Here is a 14605-nt window from a genome sequence, read left to right on the forward strand (position 1 = left end):
AAAAGCAACGAGACGTGCAGGTGGCCATAAAATATGGTGGTGCACTTGCTTCAGCAAATGGCTCTCATGAACTCCCCATTTGCTAGCTATAGCCGCTTGTATCAGTCACCTTAGCACCTGTTGCTGAATCCAAGCAGATTTGAGGGGCCCCAAACGGATGTTCACCACAGTCAAAACCCCTCCACCCTAACACACTCACAGGGAGTTTTGTGCTATTAGCATGTCCTGGGGCACTGAACCGAAAGTTCTGACACTTCAACGATGCATGCAATCCATGAAACCAGGAAGTTTATATTGCCTTCAAATGCTGGCGCAGCACTTTTACATGCCAAAGCCTCGATATGGTCTTGAGGCAAGCTGTAGTAGGGGAGGTGGGAGGACCGGGTTCATTTTGATCAGCTGTGGTCAGCTGTGATCAGCTGTTGCATTTCACCCCTATCGAAACACAGTTGCCGAGGCCAAGATCAAACCAGTGACATTGACCGCAGCAACACAACACTACAGCCACTAAACTACTGCAGTGAATCTTGGGGGTGGCAATAACCAAATGAAATGATCCGAACTGCATCTGCCAAGGAGATATGCTCTACCACAGGAAACAAAGATGCAATGATATACAGGAAGCACACATTCGGCCAGCTAGTTTCCTTTGTTGGTCACTCGAGGCATATCCGGACAATTAATAATGCAACAGCCAATGCATCCCATGTCACTGTCATATCGCGCACGAAATTGCTGTAAGATACACAGAAGAAATAAAATTTGTCCACGAAATATGAAATAAGGAGCAGCATGCATGCACAACAGTCCTGCTAAGCATTGGCAACCTTGCCAGACTTGCAGTATGCCAAAGCAAGCAGCACTGTTGTAGATTTGACGTCCCACTGTGAAAACACCCTCTTACATAATTTACATGGCTTAAAAAAATTTGTGTGGCCGGTTTCCTGAAGTCTCGATGAAAACAAATTCATGCACAGCTCATCAAAGGTGGCTGTGATATGCTTAGCCATTAGAGACATTTCACAGCCCCTTTGACGGCTGCACAGAAAAGCATTGACGTCTTCTGGCACTTTGTGGTGCAATCGCCGACGGCACCGCTGACACTGCATGTGCTATTTCCAACAAAGACAAGGTAGTGAGATGGCAATGCTATCGAACTCATCTCACTACCCATGTCTTTCAGGGAATCAACACTGCAACCCCCAAAGGCACGGGGGCTAAGCCCTACAATGCTGGTTCTTGCTGCTTACTTAACGTAAAGCTGGTGAGGAAAGCTAGAACAAGCTCACATTTCAATAGTTCCAGTACAGAAAACTGAAAAACTTGCATCTTCCATGCTGTACAAACTGCAGGTAACAGTGGCAGGTCATCAACGGATACGTTAACAGCACTCATGCATGCACAACCATAGGTAAAACATATCAGTCCAAATGTAACAAGAGAAAACAAAAAATTCTGGAAGTCACATACGAGTACAGTTGAAGCACTAAGGCTAAAACTTGCTGTTCAAAGTAGGGCAAAGTTCAAAGAGGGTACTTCAGCTATTTGCTCCGACTACAGAAGCACAGTACATAATGCAAATGCCAGGAATAAGGCATAGAACTCGTACACAACGTAAAACAAGAAGCTGCCATTCATTGTCAGAAGTATTAAAACGCAATGTCTAGAGTATCAAAACACCAGAATGCATGCAACTGACATACCGAACCCTTAACAAAAAGCATAAATTCTGAACAATGATCACGAGACCCAAAATTGAGTTTAGAAAATGTATTACGAGCTCTGATCACTGCTGCTTAGTAGAATGTAGGAGTTGTTGGAAAATATTGAAACAAATTCCCCACAGAAAATACTTTTTTAAACTTCAGTATTAATATCCGATTGCTAATAACATGAAATAATGTAATACTAATTATAAGGTGCAATAAGGTGTTAAGCCACATGCTGTTTGAGGATGCAAAGCTGCTAGAAATTGCTTTTTAAAGGGCCACAAAAGAACAGCACCATATGCACTTATTGTAGACCATAAACCTATTAAGCATGTATTGTGTTCCTTCACGAAAGTGGCTAACTTTACATCAGAGGTGTCCATCACCTAAACCCATCATCCAGCATTCCCATATCTTTCCAAAACATGTCATTGAAATGTTTTGAGGTTTTCAATGCAGTGTGTGTGTTGCAAAGTCAGAAGAACCATAAAAATAGAAAATTTCAAAATTAGGTTTTGTTAACTCAAGGTAAGACTGCTACATAGTCCCCCCCCCCACTTTTCTTGGAAAACCAATGAAAATGAAACCCCAAGTTTTTCCTTTTTAAACCTGGCACCCTGACCACAGTGCCCTTTAGGAAAGCATGAGGTCATGACTTTGCAAGTATTTTTGCATGTTTCCACTAAGTGCAACTCACTAGAGTGAGTTGCTAGCTCCTTAAGAATGCAGTGTAATCCTTAAGTACCTACCAGATGCTATCAAAAAATTCGTGACGTGTAGAGGTGGTAATGCAACAACTACAATGCACTGTCATCTCCTTTTGCAAGTCCCTTTAGGCTTATTCAGCAAAACTTCAGTAAAAGTAAAGTAAAACGCAGACTCCACCACTTCGTTTCAGTTAGACGCTAGCGGCGTTCCTGCTACCTTGCGTTGCACATTTGCAGCGCTCCAATCTCGCCAAGCTCCGCAAGTTGACCGAATTGAGTTGTCCGAATTAACGAGTTTTATTGTAATAAATGTAAGAACCTGCCGGGACCAGAGGTTGACTCCGAATCATCCGATTTTTTTAACAAATGTCAAATTAACAAAGTTTTACTGTACTAAGTCTCCATGCACGGTAAATAACGGTTTCTGTGTCAGCATGGTTTACCCATCCTTGTTCACTTACTATTCTTTAACGTTCCTTAAGTACAATTGAGCCTGGATAATTCGAACTCTGAGGGCCCTGAGAATGTTATAATTAAATAGTGTTTGAATTAAAGGCAGCTAATGCAGTGAAGCTCATGGAACGTTAGGCAGCGCCCGTTCACTGAGGTAACACATCAGTGACATGTTCCAGGAATGCGACTTTGCGGCAGCGCTGCCATGAAGCCATACTTCTGAACAACATTCTCGCTGCCGTGAAGCCGCGCAAGTAAAAATTCACGTATAACCCACACCCCAACTTTACTGTCACATTTGCAACATTCCTGCTGCGAGTTATATGTGCCAAAACCCAGTATACTGGCAATGGTAGTAGTAGGAGATGCGCGGCCGCATTGCTGGGAAGGAAGCCCCATCGGACGAGTTTGTGCTCTACTGAAGCAGTCGGTGAGGTGTTATGTTCGAATTAATCGTTGGCAACGCTCCCACATTAAAAAAAACCAGGCACTGTCACATTGAAATAAACACAATTTTGAAAGGACCCCAGTGTCAATTCGAATAAACCAAAAGTTTGAATTAAGTGGGTTAGAATTAACGAGATTCCAATGCAGAAATTCAAATTAATATTCGCCATCTTTGAGTCACAGATGTTACTACTAAGTGCATACTAACTTGGCAACGAAGGTGAAGTGCCTTCGAAGAAGACTGCAGAAACTGAATGCTACTGGTAGAACACATGGAATGATATGCCAGTGCAATGCAAACATATTTTATGAAGACTAATATTACAAGGCCCTACAACATTCTTCAGATGTGGCAAATGGATGTATCAAGATTCTGCAATTTTGTTTAAATGCAGCTAGCGATTTTCTGCGGCTATTTAGAAATAGTAATTGTCCGTTTCTCACCAATGTGCATGCAAAGAATGTTTATGAGGGGGCAAGACAAACAAAGAACAAAAACAAGGGTGAATGACAGCCAACCCATGGCAGAGGAAGCTATCTAAACAAGCACATCCAAGTTACAGTTGACTCGTTACAATGGACCCTGATAATCCAACAAAAAGTCAGTTTTATGCGAAGTTAGTAATATCCGAAACTCCTCACTTCAGAAACTGATCATTATGTCTAACAATATTATTGCAAAGAGCGAGTGACGAACGTCCAAAGTAAAAAACAAACAAAGTCGCAGTTTCACAGGAGGCGAAGCTTCGATCTCGATAGCAAATTGAGCAAGTGCATCAGCAAGAGCAAGCAAACTGACCTTCATGCTGTCTCTCGCTTCAACGCAAACTAAATACAGTGAAACCTCGTTAAACCGTAGTCGGCCGGAGCTCGGAAAAAGTACGTACTAAACGGTAGTACTGTTTAAGCGAAATAGCATGAGATCGCCCACTTACCTGTCGAGAACGGAACTCAGAGAGATTGCAATGAAAGGGGAAAAAACATGCAGTATTTATTCACTTTGCGGGACGTAAGTGTTATTTTCGTTTGATGTCGCGGCGGCCTAGCACGACAGCGGACTCAAACTTACTGAAGCTGCGTGCCAGCTTCTCAACCAGCCCCCCTCCTCTCGGCAAACACTCGCACAGCAGATTCCTCGTTGGCGTTACGTATTCTCCGTGCACGCGCGCAGTAGTGCTGCATAAGTCCCGGGGCGCCTTTTTCATTGCCGCGTGCCGGAGTTCGGAAAACTTTTCGTTTGGAATAGTTACGTTTTCGCGCCCCTGTTCTCCTTGCGACGATCGCATTCATGAGGCTGACGTAACGCGCAGCTTCTGCCACTGTCGGGCCTGAATAGCCCGTGCTGTCGCTTTCCGTGTCGTCCTCATCACTGTCGCTAGTTGACACTTCGGCAACAGCGGCAACGATGGTGAAAAGTCGAACCTCGTAGCCGACATCTCTTTGCGGTCGCAGCAGCGCTGCCGAGCAACTTCGCATTCCAAATGCCACACACTGTAGTCAACAGCACATCCATGTCGCGGGCCAGCGCCGACTTCTTCGTGTCACGTTCGGTAGCACGGACGATGTCTAATTTTTCTTCTATGCTGAGCACCCGGCGTCTTTTTTATCCTAGCTTCGGCATGACGCGAGTCCTCGCTTGCACGACGCCACAACGCTCTCTGGCACGGCGTCCATGCGGCGTTGAAATGATATTGATGTTGATGCGGCTTCACGTGCAAACGCACAGGGCGCTTGGAGGCCGTTGTACCGATCTCGGAGGCTTGTTGTTCTGCCGGGCTGCCCGATGGAGACGACGCGCCGCCGTGTTTCCGCGACGAAAAGTGGAAACGCTACGTTTTAACCGATGCGTACGCAATAAGCTGGTACGGTTTATGCGGATACAAAATACATTATGTTCAATGGCCGCTGAGTCGGGGAATTGACTTTACTACTTTTAAACCGAAACTACTGTTTAAGCGGGTACGGTTTAACGAGGTTTTACTGTATCAAAAGCACAGCACATACGAAGATACAGCGGCCACATCATAAGCAGCATCTGCCCAAGTTGGGCCCTCTCACCTCGCGCAAAAGAACACGGCGCGTTTCTTTTGCTCCGCCTTCGTCCTTCATGCGCGCTACAATGATCCGCAATTGTCGGCTTTTGTCCGTTGTCAGCCCATGTCAACATGGCAAAGTACGTTTTATATGCGCGATTTTTAGCAAAAAATTGCCGCCAATTTCGTCTGCTGTAGCCGATAGCCCGTAGTAGCGCGGTCCGTCAAAAGCGAACTTCGCTGCATTAATAAAATAGGTAGAACAAACTAAGGCAGAAATATGGTCCGTTATATCCGAAAGCATCTTGTATACTGGTCCGTTGTAATGAGCGTAGACATATACTGCTGTAACTTTAAGTGCATTAGGAATGACTAGAAGAAAAATGCCAAGTACAATCGAGGGTAGGTTTGGCTTATTCAAATGGAGGTTTGCGAGGGTGTTCTCACGCATAATGAAGACCGCAAACATTGTGAAGTGTTTCAGGGCCCCTCTATTAAGTACACGAGCAAAAAAATAATTTTATGTAGTTAAGACAAGTGAACCTAGATCACTGGATTTATTAGTTACATTGCAAGTTATTGGCAAATAACATGCATTTATATTAGCAACGCACAAAGCCCTTCCGCATATTTTCACCTACATTATTCTACAAATTATTAGTAATAACCTGCTGACAAACAAATCTGCATCAATAAACTCCATTTAAGTATTTTTGCAGATGTGTGGTTTGGCTGGTCGGCTTCACCAGAAGCATTAGACATGCCGACAACAATTGTGCAATGTACTTGGAATTGTTTTCACAAAATGAATATAAAATGCTTACTGTCACTGCTTCCATGCGATAGTCATCCATGTTTTCACTTTCGGTGAGATGCACGACCAGACTGCATATCTGTTCTTCTAGCTGCTCTGAGAAGATGAGCAGTGAAACCTCAGGTCAGTAAAATATACAGTGCAATGCATCAGGAAATCAATTTAGAAAAAAGATGCAGAACAGGTACAACAAAAATGCCACAAAATGCCTGTGCCATCATGTATTCTTTGTTCACTGCATGTTGCACTTGACTTCTTTAAGTACGACTTGCCATTTAACTAGCTCAAACAAAGCTTCTGCTTGGACAATGCAATGCCTTTGCAAATAAGCAGCCTTATTTTTATCATTGACTATAGTAAGGCGGTTAAGAAGCATGCTTTGAGCTTGTACTACACAACATACAGGTATGAAAATGCTGTACCCTGGCTACGTTCCGCACTTTTGACAACTAGTGTAGCATAACGTAATAGGGATATGAAGTTTAAGGTGCTGCAAAGTTCATTACTAATGCAAAAACTAATTCCTTGTCTTCCAATGTAACAGCAGTACAGCCCATGTTAGTTTGAAAATTGGGCTTTTGTTCTGAACAGATTCTGAAAGCAACACACCAGTGTGAACTTTCAAATACATAGCCTTCTCACATGTTGCATATGCCAGCCAGCGAGACACCTGCAGTAGCCACTGAATCCCTACTAAAGTACTATCCAGTTGGGTCCCATGGTCCCAATCTAGCCACGCTCTTAAGAGCAAAATCTGGGAAAGAATAACTTTATATTTAGACTATAATGCAAGGTTCCAACCGCAGGCTGACAATTTGAACTATATTCATTGCACATGCTGCAAAAACAATGCTAAATGCATTGTTTTGGTCGCTGTTGTAGCATAAAGACACTGGCTTCAACTGTCAACTGCACTTCCATACTTGGTTCTGTTGCACCATAGGTGAACTAATGCTACAACTAGCACTACCTAAACTCATGCAAAACTACAAATGGCACTGTTGTGCAGTATTAGAAAATAAAGTGGCCAAATAGAGGAAATTCAGTTTGGGAGAATTTTTTTTTATCCTTGAACGTTTCCTCGCCAGTGGAGCTATTGACTCGGCAAGTCATACACGCCAATGGTTTGGAGAATGGCAGTCAAACTTCCTCTTACGAACCAAAAACGCAAGGTGCGAGTGCTGCTGGCAGCACTTGCAGCGAAGCAAAGTAATGCTGGGTATGGCAACACTTACTGCGATCTATCAATCCTCGTTCTAAAATGAACAACAGGGACACTTGCGTCCTTTTTCTGACCTGGAATAGGAACAAGCCAACATAAAGTCAACTGGAAAACCTAAAGAAAAATTAGAGAGGGACACTAAAAAGCAATACTAAATCAATTTAGACTGCTGAAAAGGAAAGACCAACTAGCAAGAATGAAGGCTGTTTCCATTTCGAATTCCTTGACCAAGCTGCAGCACCATGTCACTGCAATATCATGAACACTGAAACAATTTCATGAAATATTGGCTGCTTCCATTAAGAAAACGGTCTTATAACTTCTTTCAGTTCTAAGCAACACAGAAATCCACCAGTTCACTGAACTTTCTGAAAGGAAAAGAATTGCTGCCCACCCAAGGTTGCAGGAAGCTGCACAACTAGTAACCAAAGCAGCAACTCCACCAAATGCTAGCACATCGCAACAGGAGATTAATGACAACATTGAAGTATGATCTGCTAGACTACTGGTGAGTAGCTTAATTAGTAGAGCAACTGCTCCAGTAGGCAGTGGTGCTGGGTTCGGCACATATTGGATGTGTATTAACATTAGTGAAGGCAGAGATGATTAACTTGACATGAACCATTTAAACGAGCTGTGCTAGCTAGGTCAGAGAAACCAGAACTGCTGCCAAGCTCACGCAGATTACATTGCATACGAATAGTCATTCGAAGAAGCTCCGACCCCGTAGCTTTAGCTTCGTAGCCACGAAAAGTTGACAGCAAGTATACAACCACAGTGTACTTACAGCAGCTGAACTGGGCGATAAGCAACTGGAAAGAACAGCTTTGACTAACAAGTCTGCAGACTCTCCGCATGCCTATACTGCAAAGCTGTGTTCGCAGCATGCCAGCAGCGCTTTCTACTAGAGAGGATGGTTTCACTTCATACCAACGATGAAGTTCGACTGTGCCCTGCAGCTTTCAAGAATCCAGTCACTTGACACTGTGCATAACAATGCTATCACCATATGTGTCCCATTAGATTAATTAGATTAGATGCTATCTTCGAGAGTGCCCTTTTCCTCACAGATGCTGACAACTGAATGGGAGAAGCCAAAATGCATGAGTAAGCAATATGTATTTTGTTTATTTACTGCATACTTCATTTGTACATTTCCTAGTACCCTGCCTTTCAGGAAACGCATCACATTTTTCGTCGGCACTTGTACTGCTGTTTGTGCGTGCTGCACAATCCATTATAGAGAAGCCGCCGCTGGCGGTGGGAGATGCAGACAAACAGGCACGCAAGGGACGCTGGGTAGCTGTACATCCAGTTGCAGTGTACACGAGCGCCTCCTTGCTAAGGCGGTCAGCAGGGCTTGTGTTCTAATTGCATATTTGGAGGCGTCGCTCTGCACTGTAGCCAGTCACACTCAAACTGACATTGGAATTTGACAGTAGTCTGGTAGCATTGAATTTAAAAGCATGAAACAAACACACAGCTCAAAAATGAGGTACTAACAATTTTTTTAGAAAAATCAGAACTGTCGACCCTTGTAACTAGTGTTGTTCCAGTATTCCTTGAACCAAAGAATCACCTATTCAATCCTTGATATTGCACATTTTAAAATGCCTGCCAATTGTTGGGCTTGTTTACAAGTTCTCTCTACGTCACAAACCAACCAAACCACAAACCATTGTCGCACGCGCTGGTCAGCCTAGTCCAGTAATTGCAAGCCACACAATGACTATTGCCGAAAGCTCGACGCACATTGTATAAACCATTCTTTCCTCTTTCACTATGCTCCTCCACGTTCCACACAGATTAATCTTAGTCCCCGGTTGTCCTCTGAACTTGTGGCTGACACCTACACCTACTATGGAAGACTGGCTGTCACTTCTTTATGAACACGCAGCACCCTACTCTCCCCTACTATCCCACCATCTAAAGCTGTACACACAACTATCAAGAGGCAGCTTCAACTATTGCACCAACCCATGCATAGTGATACCACATGACCAACCCTTCCTTTTCACGAGGTACATAGATGGCTTGTCAATTGCCGCTATGCTGAATTAATGTTACTTTATGCTTTCCTTTATTTAGGTCCAATCACTGACAGCACATTTGGGAATCGCAGCAAGTACTACACAAAGGAGAGCTCATAATTACCTGGTTGGCAACATCTGTAAGGTATTGCACCAAGATTGAAACCACATGCTCTTTAACAACATTTTCCAGCAGTCCACCTTCACTGGCACAAAAACTGGCAATGTTGGGAAGCTGTTCCACCAGTTCTGTCCGTACACTTGGTTCTGAAACATGAAATCGAAGTTCCTCACTAATACAGCAACTAACCAGTACCCCTTGTACACAACATTAGGCACATGAATACAAGGCAAGGAAATATATAGACAACACATTTGCAGAACCAGTGATCATTACTGAACTCAACACCTGCACAACCAGATACTCAAAACTAGACAGCAGTTTTATTTAAATACACATTTCAATAGCAACTGGTAAGAATGTCTAAACCAGTGCGCATATTCAGTTATTGCATTTGCTGCCACTACTGCAACTTAGTGAAAAATTTGAGCACTCAGCTGTTGAAATTTGACCCACTTGTTTCTGCCTGCTTATTCCTTAAGTTTGGTAGAGACATGAGAGAATTATGGAAAGATTATTACCTGCCAGCTCCATCTCATTGGTTAGAACCACATGTGAAGTGACAAGACCCAAACCAACACAGCAAGACACCACAGCGCAACCTCCATCCAATGGTACCATCAGCCTTGTTGAAAACAAAATGCAAGAAACTAGGCTTTACTGGTTTTCCTTCGAAGCCACACCTGTGCTTAAAGGGACACTACAAAGAGTGAAAAAGACCACTTCTACTTATTTGGTCAGGAAATGTTGGTTATAGAGGACAAAAGGAAGGACAAGGATCACTTTTTCTCCATTTCAAACAGTGATGGTTCACATTTCAAATTGTTCCTGTGCATTTGAGCCATTTTTGCATAAAGGTTATCAAACCTTTTACCTTGAGTCCGGTTCCTTTAAACTGCAAATGTGATCCTTGCTTAATCATGAACAATTAAACAGTGCCAGCAAACACTCAATAACTGACATCACGGGGAGGGGGGGGGTGCGCACGCTTCTTTTTTCCTTATCTTCCTGGCTTACCAAGCAAGTTCATTGTTCAGTGCCTCCGAGGAGCAGGAACCGATTTAGTCCTGCCAAAACTGTGCATGCATGTTTCCTTGCCAAATAGGCTGCAGCTAAGCAGATTTGCTACTTCTCTACGTGTTCATGCTTACTGCTCCAGAGCTGCCATGAAGCATTGCTACCTGCTATTTATATTTTATACAGCATCAGAAGACAAAGCACAGCATCAGTCTGAAACACTTAGAATATGAATTGGCAGTTACTTTGGTATTTTATTACCTAGCATTCATGATTTTTGTGTAGTTCATAATTTACGACTTCACTGCTGCAGAGGAAATAATGGTGTCTGAACTGTATATTTCAGAACTCAAGTTTGAGAATTCTACAATGCCAACATAAATGATTAGCAAAATTATGATCCTTTACATTGTAAAGCAGCATGCTGCTCATCTTTCTTTACTAGTTGAATACCCTGATCAAGCCAGCCCCTGACCACACCATAATCACCCAAGAAACATTTCAAAGGAACCGTAGCGAGCTTAGAAAGCCAAAGAATCGCCTCGGCAAAGTGACTATAGCCTGAATAACCAGAGCTTTGTTCTTGGTCGCATTGCTTGTGACACTGCATGCATGCAAGCGTGGAACAGTCCGAAAAATTGATTCAGACTAGGTGCAGCATCCAAAATTTCAGTCACTGTTTTACATCAGCGTTATAGAGCAAGTGACAATGCCACGAAGAATTCCAAATAATCAAGCAGGTCAGAAAAAACCCGAGTCTGAAAAAATCAGCCGGCAACAGTTGGGGCAACTCGCCTCCCGATTACATCAGATGAAAGTAAATTTTGCAGTCATTAACATAGCTAAACAAAAATTATTTCATCATGCATGATGTGTTGGAGTGTAAACAAGCTTGAGGAAAACCTAGACTCATTCAATGCTTCAAAATTTGGCTTACCACAGTCCATAGAGATGGAGGAAAGGGCTGACAGCACTGCACTGACAGCATCTTGAGAATCAAGGGAAACACGCAAGGTGTCCACAATATTCCGGGCCACGAGCTGTCTGCATAGGGAACAATAGCAATGATAAGTCTTAAGCTGGACACAAGATTTCATACTTACAATGGCACATACCCTGCTCAAATTTTTTCACCAATAATACAAGTAAAACTATTTTTTTGCACCATGGCATATCAGTTCTGCAAGAACTGACCATGACGCTTCTGATGGAACCTCACAATAAATAGCACCTCGAGTATAAGGTACATGAGAATTTGAAAACAATGATCATTTCAAATTGTAGACTAGATAAATTTGTTTCAAATTTCTCGCTATTACTTCCATCTCTCTTTAATTGTTTAATAAAATCCCCTTTGGCCTTGATTGAATTCAGCTTCTAAAACAGCTGTATGCTTGGATCAGATAATGCTTGTCTATATTGGCAGGTGCTTCCACAATAGCACCCTTTGGCAAGTTTTCAGTGTGGCTATTAGTATCTTTCTCAGTGAGGTCCACACAAACACAAACACACCAATGCAGCAGGTTCAAATATTGGGAACTGGGATGCTGCACTGAGGTCAACATGACTGCAGAAATTCAGACCTAGTGCTAATGTTAAGCCAGAATTTGCCCCATTAAATCTGCGTGGCAGTGGTCATCAATCGCTCTCCAAGCTTTTCACTAGCAATGCCCACCACATGCTGAAGAAACTGAATGGCACTTGACAACTGGCAATTTCTCGCAAATTAAGAGTTCGTTATTTATAGTCGGCAGTTATCTTGTCACTCCAAAAACAAAATTTTGCCACCTTCAATGATGCGACAATTTCTAAATGGCTATGGCCGGCATCAAAGCCAACCAGAAAATGCATGCACTTTCATATCCTATATCCCACCTCAAGCTGCTTAGTGCTTAAGCCAAGTGCCTGGAGAGATGATGATGCTTACGGGGATTCAAGCCAGATGCTGAAATATCTTTCAAACCTTTTAGATGGGTTTGGCACAAAACCCTAACACAGACACTATGGAATAAGAGCTGAATTTATGTTTATAAATGCATGTACTAACTGAACCTAAGCATTCAGTTGAGGTTTCTTCTATGTACTACATCACTTTGTGCCTTCACATGAAGATTGCAAGACAAATGCAGTTCCCAAGACAAAGTCACATTCTCACTTATGATAATATACATCACATTGCTACATCAGTGTTCTATGCTAAGCCATTAAGTCAAAGTAAATTATTTGTAAATGGCAACAAACAGTTTATCAGTCAGGAAGCTTATGCTGCATTGCTACAAAACAGCAAAAGAAAGCTGTTATAAAAAAGAATACAGATAACATCATCAGTTCTATTCGCTGTTTATTAAATACCTTGTCTGCAATAGAACTGCTTCTTTAAAACCTTTCACACAACACAGAGCCACCACAATTCCCATATTATATACAAGCAATAAGTGCACATACACATTCCCACAAAAATGAACACGAGATCCGATAGTTACTTTCCTGACTTATTGGTATACATTAGTCAAGAGCTATGAGAAAGGTAAAGGATGTATATGAACTTTCTGGCACTGGCAATACTGCTGGAAGAACGCTCCACCAGGAGCACGAAACCACACATACACAACTGGCTGGTGCATAGGCAAAGTATTGGTTTGTCATCAACACTAGTACTATTATAAGTCCTACTCGATATTACCGTTTCTACGTTGTACATTTAATTAACCCCATACAAAAATGAAAACATCTTCCAGCTGAATATGCAAGCATGCTAGGAACAATGGAACCTTATAAACCTAGAGGCATGAGGTGCAATACTGAGGGAGAAAAATGCAGCTGTGAGTGACTAAAGCAAACGGAAAGGCCAGAGAACAAGATGCAACACCAGAACCTAGCTGATGTTAGAAAAATTAACTGAAGAGAAAGCACTAATGCCCATCGTGCAATGCTGGTACATAAATGATAGGAAGTCAGGCAGACTTCTTGATGGATGCCTGATGAACTAAAAGTATTATTTAAAATATAAACAATTTTAAACATACTTGGACTAACATATTGACTCGTAAAATTGCAGCATAATGTGGCATTTCAGCAGGAGAGAATGAGCATCAAAAAAAAATGGGAGGGAGAACCGATATATCCCTGGCATCCTGCTTCCAGCAGCCAAATTGCATATGCGCAGCTCTCTCAAACGATGACTAGCTGACGGCACAAACTAACTTCACCTACGCGCTCTGCGATTTGGGGTTCATTCGATGCCAATAATGTATTTTAAAGGAGTACTGACACAAAAATTTGAAGTCGAGATAACTTGTGAGATCGATTTAGTGGGTCACACACACATCGTGTGTAAAATATCAGCGGCGAATATCGCTTAGAACATATTTTAAAGTACGTGCGCGCAGCCAACCGTAAAACGGAGCACCTCGCGACATTGACATCACCCGGGTCTGTAAATAGCCAAGAAAACGCTACGTCATGTGGCTACGCCACGAATTTTCGTTGGCTGCCATGCGGCTTTACACGTGCTCGCCGTCGCAGGCCGCAATATCCGAGTCTCTGCTCTCCAGTGGGTCAAATTGAAAGTGATTGGCCACGTCTAATACGGCGGCGAGTCCGACATGCAAGAAATCGTCGCCGCTGGACGACGACGACGATGATGGCGAGGACATGGCAAACCACGTGCAGGCGTAGCAGACGACTAGCAACACGAAGCTCGCGTGCCGGCGCGCCGCACGCTGGCTGCGCGGCAGAGCATACGTCATGGCTTTTTGCGAACGCGTGACCACTTTGTTTACACTCCCGGTGGACCGTTTCGTTGCTCACTGAAACCGAAACTTGGACTGGTCGCTACAAAAAAGACTGCAGATAATTACCTGTCGCGCTACGAAGTAAATGAGGTCTCGTGCCGTGATTACTGGGTCATTGACTACTTATTAAAGCAGAAAAACCACATGGATTTTTTTTTGTGTCAGTACTCCTTTAACATAAAGGCTATTGCAAGAATGTATTACCTCTGCTGTTTGATCATTACTGAAGTAAAGACCGGAAAGGCTCTCCAGGAGCAT

At 42.9% G+C, this 14605-nt stretch overlaps 1 protein-coding gene across 10 annotated transcripts in view; it reads right to left on the minus strand.

Moving 5' to 3' along the window:
* The window catches only part of LOC135911030 (serine/threonine-protein phosphatase 4 regulatory subunit 1-like), a 192665-nt gene that overhangs the window by 63800 nt on the left and 114260 nt on the right, over positions 1-14605 (minus strand). For all 10 annotated transcript variants that reach the window (XM_065443131.1, XM_065443125.2, XM_065443130.1 and 7 more), the window contains 4 exons: positions 11491-11597; positions 9540-9682; positions 7399-7459; positions 6174-6259 (listed from right to left, as the gene is read on the minus strand). In XM_065443131.1, coding sequence (XP_065299203.1) covers positions 6174-6259; positions 7399-7459; positions 9540-9682; positions 11491-11597 — 397 coding nt within the window. The remainder of the gene's footprint in view (positions 1-6173; positions 6260-7398; positions 7460-9539; positions 9683-11490; positions 11598-14605) is intronic.

This window comes from Dermacentor albipictus, chromosome 1 (assembly GCF_038994185.2).
Source record: "Dermacentor albipictus isolate Rhodes 1998 colony chromosome 1, USDA_Dalb.pri_finalv2, whole genome shotgun sequence".
NCBI classification, from domain to species: domain Eukaryota; kingdom Metazoa; phylum Arthropoda; class Arachnida; order Ixodida; family Ixodidae; genus Dermacentor; species Dermacentor albipictus.